At 36.7% G+C, this 7,923-nt stretch overlaps 1 protein-coding gene across 3 annotated transcripts; it reads right to left on the minus strand.

The window, feature by feature from the left end:
• Window positions 1–227: 227 nt before the first annotated feature.
• Window positions 228–5,065, minus strand: LOC113289901 (serine/arginine repetitive matrix protein 2-like). Of its 3 annotated transcripts, XM_026539333.1 has the most exons (4): window positions 4,782–5,064; window positions 4,242–4,611; window positions 548–2,405; window positions 228–441 (listed from the first exon to the last, which is right to left on the minus strand). In XM_026539333.1, the coding sequence occupies exons 2-3, from the start codon at window positions 4,577–4,579 to the stop codon at window positions 569–571; spliced, it is 2,175 nt and encodes a 724-aa protein (XP_026395118.1). In that variant the 5' UTR covers window positions 4,580–4,611; window positions 4,782–5,064; the 3' UTR covers window positions 228–441; window positions 548–568. The 3 variants fall into 3 exon arrangements, with proteins under 3 accessions (XP_026395118.1, XP_026395117.1, XP_026395115.1); XM_026539332.1 differs by having other exon boundaries at window positions 231–2,405; window positions 4,242–4,608; window positions 4,782–5,065; XM_026539330.1 differs by having other exon boundaries at window positions 231–2,405.
• Window positions 5,066–7,923: the final 2,858 nt, after the last annotated feature.

The raw sequence follows: 7,923 nt of genomic DNA on the forward strand, positions 1-7,923 counted from the left end.
CTCCATAGCCCTTGCTCTTAGAACGTTTCGCTTCACGCTTTAAAAACCTTGCTCCATAACCCTTGCTCTTAGAACATTGATTATTTTGGGGAGGTTATAATTTGCTTATGCAAGCCTAGCCGTTGGGAGTCTTGGGACTTCGCAAATTTTACTCCATTTTAACGAAGTTAATAATTCATCTAGATTCTATTGTACTTGACAAAGGAAAATGGTAGCATCCTCAACAATTGTTTTAGACGACTGGATAAAAGATCTTCCATTTGTGCCAGCAACAGCGCAAAACAAGTACAAGAAACAACAGTTTTACCCTCAACTACATATTTAAACTGCCACATCTAACAGAATAATAGGCAGGAAAACTTACAACAAAAGCAACTGACAAAAATATTCGCTTCCACAACATGTCTCCCCACACTGGAAGCATAAGTTAAAAACACTTGCCTGAAATTGCGTAATTTTACAAAGTAGGTTTGTGCAAACATAAACAAATATGAAACTATGCCTTGGTAAAATAAAAAGAACTTTTCAATCACATCAACCAACTCACCAAGAGTATTGCTGGTCTCAACTATTCATGGTCTTGCCTCCTTGGCTGATCGTCATCGCTGTTGTTCTTGGGTCCATTTCTTCCCCTTGATCGAGAATAATCATCATACCGACCCCTTTTAGCATCCATTTCTCTGCCTCTTCCTTCCCGGGAACTTTTTCTTTCTTCTTCTTCACCTCTTCCCAGTCTTCCACTTCCACGAACTTCATTCACCCCGCTTCCATAAACCTCTTCGTTCCTTCCTCGTTTCGTGCTCATACTCTCTCTTTCTACTTCATCCCTTCCACGCCTCCCACTTCGCTGATCTTCCTCTTCTCTACTCCTACTTCCCCGCACTTCCTCATCTCTTCCACGATTTCTGCCTCGGAGCTCCTCTTCCTTCCTCTCATACATTTTCCTACCTCGCTCCACCCCACTCTCATGTTTGGTAGCATGTTCTTTTTCTTCAATTCTCGCATGCTTTCTGCTGGCGTGCTCTTCTTCTTCATCTCTTCCGCGCCTTCTGTCACCACCACGCTCCTTTTTACCCCTTCCTAGCTTTATGTTTCCTTGTTCATCTCCAAATCCTCGATGAGTAAAATCTTTTTGTTCTGCATCCCAATGTTTATGCGGCAATTCATTCCTTGACCTACCAAAAGTCAAAGTGTCTTCCTCTTTTCGACTGTCTTCTTTCTTAGAAGTTTCTGAACCAACTCCTGCCCTGCCGTCCCTACGAGTTCCGCGTTCACTCTCTCTTCTGTAATGGGCATCTCTTGAGTATGATTCTGATAGTTCTTCTTTGTTTCCTCCAGATTCTAGCTTTTCCTTCTCTCTAATTTCTCGGTTCACATATCTTTCCTCCCTAATGTCCCTCCTTGGCTCATATCTATCAATTTGAGCCCTCCTATAACTAGATACTTTATTAGCGTCAGTGAACCTCTTCATACCAGATTTTCCAGCGCGATCATCATCACTACTGCTGCCTGAGTCACTATGGCTGTTCCTTTTGCTAGAGGCATCTGTGCTCCTGCTGCCGCTGTCACTGCTCTCGCTGATATCAGTTGGTGTATCTTCTCTTTTTGTGGTCTTATGCTTCTTCACCTGTTCTTTAGCATTCTTCCTCCCTCTATCAGAATCAGAGCTTTCATCATCAGAATCATGTCTTCTGCTTCTCTGACTTTTCCTCAATGTTTCACTACCATGTTTCCGTCCCTTATCAGAATCACATTCATCTTCTGAGTCATGTCTCCTGCTGTGCTTTGCAACTTGATTTTTGTGTCTCTTTGCATCCTCATCCAAATCACGACTTTGATGAGTTTTAGCAAATTTCTTCTCTTCTGTTTTCGTTTTGCTAGTTCTTTCACCAACATCATCGCTTTCAGAACTAGAATCATCACTATCATGCCGGGAACTTTTCTTTACGTTTGACATCTTTTCTTTGCGCTTATCATAAACAGTTTCAGAATCACTGTCCTGCCTACTTTTCCGATGTTTCTTCCTCAGACCTTTTCCATGCTTTGAGTTGTCATCAGTATCAGAAGAACCATCCTTATACCCTCTCTTTCGATTATCTTCCTTTCCACGGTGTCTTGACTTCTCATTATCATACCTTCTGCTACTGGTATCTTTTCCCAGCTTTTTATCAGCCTTCTTAGGAACATCTTTCTCATGTTTGCTAGGTTCATGTTTCTCTATCAAGTCTTCTTTTGCTATCTCCCCTTCACTTAGTGCAGCATCAGATTCCAGCGAAGTTACCAGTTTCCTTTCTTCCTGGAGTAAAGAAGTTTGATCAGCTTTTACTATCCCAAGAGCAGCCCTTAACGTCTCCATCTGTCTCTCCTTTCTAGCAGCAATTTGATGGGTCTGAGTATCTGATACCCTGAATCAAACACAAGTAGTTCATCAAAGTTATTTTTCTCTTTCATATACAGTTAAAACTGCATAAAACTGTACAAAAAATGAATACAAAACATATGATGGAAATGACTAAGCACACTTATTTATCACAATTCTGTCCCTCAACAGTCAATATAATAAGAATCCTCGGAGAATAAAGGAACCACAAAAAGAAAAAGAAAAACTGATACCGGATACAAGAGAAAGTAAACCCTAAAACAAAAACTGATGAACAGCCAATGATACAATTCTGTCCCTCAACAGTCAATATAATAAGAATCCTCAGAGAATAAAGGAACCACAAAAAAGAAAAAGACAGGATACAAGAGAAAGTAAATCCTAAAACTAAAACTGATGAACAGCCAATGATATCAACTGCAACACAAAAAATCCAAAGGCCAGAAACCTGAAAATCATTTATGTCAGCCGCATAAACGACTCAACCAGGTATGAGATATCCCCCGGTGAGACCTACATATTTTTTCTATGTAAGATCCTTTTGACCAAATTTCCATGAAATTCACGATAACACAACCTAAACTACTATGAAGCATAAAGAACAATGAATTACTAGCAACATGATTCAAACACTTTTGAAGTCTTAAATCTATATATCTAATTACATTAAAAGCATCGCAAAGAGCAAAAGCACTAAACTACATAACCAAATAGCACCGAAGTTCCTAAAATCAGAAACAAGACTTGAGAACACTGGTATTAATAAAATAATTCTATGAAATAGCTAAGGTCATGGCTTAACAGGAATAAGATACCACAGCAAAATTACTATTACCTGTGGTCATGGCTTAATGGACAAATAAGGAAAATAACGGCTATATCTGACATCAAATATATATGATATATCAACTCAAGTATCTGTTCAGGAAATTAAAAAGAGCAAGTTATTTTTGGAAATGTCTCCCCTCCGTCACTTGAGCCGTGCATGAGTGTCAGTTCAGGAGTTATAAGACGGCCAGTGGGCCACATTGTGGTACTTAAGATTTTCAAGTTCAATAAGGGCACCTAGTCTAACCATTTTTAACCATAGATGATAACTACCAAATGGAACTACAAAATCTGATTTTGACATGGATGCAGGGGAGCTCAACACTAGCCGGCTCCATAAAGTCAACTGCTAAGTTAATTGCTGTAACACAATCAATCCTAAATATCCTAAATGGCTAAATAACTAAGTCAGAAACTCAGATTACTGAGTTGTTAATAGTTGTTTAACCAGCCAACTTGTAATTTGTAAACTTTTTGAACCAGTTCTTTTACTGGTGTGAACTTCAATTAAAAGGTTAGCCCAAACAAGAGACAGACCTCTTTAGGAGACATATGCTTTTGTGCATCTATGGAACTTTTCCTAAATCAAAGCGATACACACACTTCAGTTAGACTAAGGAGATAAAATCAGAGCAAAACAAAACAAGTGACCACTTTGACAAATTTCAGTTCAAAATTCATTTATATGTGTAACAGTTTGAAACATGCAACATTTCAATATCCATCCACCAAAACCATACACACTTCTTTTCAATATCATACTAACCCAAGTGGATAATAAGCAACAAAGAAGTGTGATTTCATATCCCATTTCCACCAACAGTGAGCAAGAGGGGCTGAAATCCTGCACACTAGGATCGTTTAATCCACTGTTTTACCCAAAGCTGGTCGAAGCGCTGGTGACATAGAATTTTCAAGAATAAATCTAGTTCATCATCAATTATGTAATGGGATTTTTCTAAGTCCAAAAATTCTTAACTAGTAAAACCCTAAATAATAAGCACAAATAGAAGGAGAGAGGAGAGAATAGTACTTGGCTGTTGTTTTTTGGGTTCCAAGGATGTTTGTTTTTTGAGATTCTTCTTCGAATGATTTCCTTGCTTCATCAAGCTTCTGAGAAATCTCATCATCAGTATAACCTTGCTCAATCAATTTATCTTCCAAAACAACCAATTTGAGATGAATCTGACGCTTTCTATCATGTTCAAGAATATCTTTGTTTGCCCTTTTAACACCACCAGTTCCTTGATCACCTTCAAATGCTTTTGTTTCTACTTTCCCAGTCTTTGGTCTTACAAAGAATTTGTTTGTTTGTACATAACCATTTGTTCCGGAACCTCTTGCTGTCTGCAACCCAATCCCGTTGTACATTCTCTTCTGGTTTCGTTACTCAGATTCTTCTTCTAGAAGGAAAAAAGAAACAGATCTGTTACAATCAAGAACAAAATTGAAACCCTAAAAAGATTTCAGATAACAACATACAGAGAGGTAACCACAGATAGATGATGACAAGTAAATCGAAATTAGGGTTTAGTACTGATGAACAAGGGACGAGCGAGAGAGAGAATTTTACCGTGAGAATACAATTGGAATTGACTAACGGATGAGGGGAAGATGAATGTTTCTTTTATCTCGGCCACCAAGCGGTGTTTAGATCGGATACTTTTTTTTTTCCTTTTTTTTTTTTAAATAAGAAAAGAGAATAATCTATACTATCTAGATCTGCACACAGTCGGTTTCGGTCGGGTTTCTATCAAAACCAAAACCCAAACCATTACTCTCCGTTTCTAATATATTATTTTTTTGTACTCTCAGTTTCTGTTCTGAACGGAGAAGATAGAGAAGGAGGCACAAAGTAGAGGGAAAGAAGAAGGGAGAAATTTTGTTCATTAGTGTATGAAATACAAAGGTTAGGACTCTATTTATAGGGTTTACAAACTTGGTTCCCAAGTAATAGGGTTCCATTAAAGTGGGCAGCTGTATAATAAACTGCCGTTTATAACACTCCTCCTAGATGACCACTGTATCTAAGCTAATTACAAACTTACTAGGAAAATTCAAAAGAAGAAAACCTAAAATTGCATAAGCATATAAAGATTAGAAAGAGTGTTGGACACGCAAATGTTGCCTCGTTAAAACCTTGACAAGGAAAACCCAGTGGGACAAAACCTTGACGAAGAAAAAAGAGCAAAACGCGATAAAGTCCAGTGAATACACCTTAATTTGATGATGTCTCTCCCCCTGATAAATACTTCAGTCAAATCTTGGCATGCAAATCTTTGAGTCGAGACATTCCAATTTTGAAGAAGTAATTTCGTAAATGTAGAAGACGAATGTGCTTTCATGAAGATGTCGGATAGTTGATGAAGTCTTTATTTGTGTTGCACAAGCAGTAATGTCTTTGATTAATACTTTGGCGGAGTCTACATTCTTCTTCAACACATTGAGAACTTGTGCCATGGATTGCTAGCTTCCCGAGATCATTTGCAGAAGTTGTTGATGTGGTTTCTTCAACATAGATCCAAGATGTAGATAAACTACCACAAGTGAACAAAACTGAATTTTTGGTCATACCTTATGTGGATCGGAATGACATCCACATTACTAAAGGATTTTTTATGTTGATTTAGCCTAACAAAATGACCTAGTTAATGGCGGGAATCCACCAAATAACCGAAATTATACAACTTCCCCTTGGATGACCACCATGTTGAATTAATTTTCCTCACTAAATCGTTTCCAGTAAAACCCAATGGGGAAAAAATATGGACGAAGGAAAAAGAGCACAAATATCAACATTAAAAGAAATTTAAACGTCAACGAGATGTTGCCTCATCAAAACCTTGTTGGGAAAACCACATGGGACAAAACCTGAAGCGAAGGGAAAAGAGTACAACTTTTGACGATTTTATGGATGCTAATCAACTATATGAGTTTTACTAAAGACAAACATCAAAATAATAACTCTAGTCTATTTGAAATATGAGTTTAAGCTAAGCATAATTCTAACGACAGATTTAAGAAAGGAAATAAAATAGAATTTATGCTGCAAAAGCATGGATTTTTTTTTGTTTTTAAGGACTCCTCAAGAGACTTATAATGTTGAATCATCAACTAATTAATCCGTATTTTTGGTTTTGTACCAAATTTCTAAAAACACAAAGGATTGTTAAATCTGACGTAAGCGAGTCAGTTGGCTTCCTGAATATAACTTTAATCCACCAAGGATTACAAATTCAATAATGTTCTCCAACCACATCTTGTGTGAATGAAATACGAGTCCTTCAAGACTACCACGCAAATGCATCATATAGGAAGAACAAAATGTTAATGAACCAATCCTAGGGTTTGAACATATAACCCCAAATAAAACGATATATTTCTCTTAATACGTAATGTGACTAACCCCAGCCTGTAATTTTTCAGGCTTGGCAATTTTAAGGTGTCAAGTCTAGTTAGGATCCTTATATTGCGTCAATTGAGAAATTATAATAATCCAATCTAATTTGGATTACATGCCAACCAATCACACAGTCAATGTTCCTCTACAGAGGGGTTCAAGACCACCATTTGACTACTTTAAATGAATATTTGACACTTATTAGTTTATATGATCTCACACAATTTCCAATATATGCATACTTTGGAAAAAATCAAAATTACTTGTACCAGCGCCCGCGGGCATTATAATCTCCCCATCTTCCATTGAGGAGATATGAATTGTAGGAATGTGGATCGTGTTTTGATAGACTCAATTGGAGTACCATCTGTAGCCTCTTGTAAAATGCTACTTGTTGTTATATGTGATTGGATTTCCTCTTAAGAGGCAAAAGCTTATATGAAAGAAAAACGAGAAATTTCACGCCAATCATATAATGACAGCCTTAATCGATTTGATCGTGATGGGAGAGAAATTAATATAACTTTCAAGTTAATTAACACCAAAATTTGCTGGTAGTATATCGTCTCCCCCTGATTATGGCGGAAATATTTTCATCATATATATACGAAAGAAAACTTCGTAGAAGTATTGTCCAATCAATTCGAGACATATGCTCGATATGGAATAAGTCCATCGACATGAAAAAAAAAATGTTGCTTGACATACTATTATCTGCAACCATTGATACGTTTGTAACCCAAAATTAATCGGTACAAAAGCATGTAAAATATGAAATTCTCCAAATAAATAAAAATGTCGATCTTACGGGCCTGAAAAAATAATCATTCACCTTAGAATAAACTTATGGACATTTTCTTTATCAAAAGAAAATTAAATTAAGATCAATATAGTCACTACAAGGACTAATTTTTATTGGCTAACAAGCCGGGTGCGCACCCTTTGATCTTTAATGTCAAACTGTATTCTAGATACAAGTGGAACGGTCCAAATATCAGAGATTATTACGGCGAGGAAAAATAAAAATTGCTCAATATCCCTCGAGAATGCAGCAATTCCGTATATCGTCGGCGTTAGCAATTGAAAATACCATAACGATATTTTATCCCTTTAATAGGGAGAAACCAAATCTAGTTGGTTTATATGTTTTTTCTTGAGAAAAATAAAGAAATCAATATCGTATTCTTTGTAGAGAAAAATTACTTTTTGGTTGATGAAGATTTCTTCGAAGGAAAAGAAATCAATAACCAAAATTGGCTAAATATTCTTAAAATGCCAATTTTACACTCATAAAGAAAATTGAGGGAAAAACCAC

This window comes from Papaver somniferum, chromosome 6 (assembly GCF_003573695.1).
Source record: "Papaver somniferum cultivar HN1 chromosome 6, ASM357369v1, whole genome shotgun sequence".
Taxonomy (NCBI): Eukaryota; Viridiplantae; Streptophyta; class Magnoliopsida; order Ranunculales; family Papaveraceae; genus Papaver; species Papaver somniferum.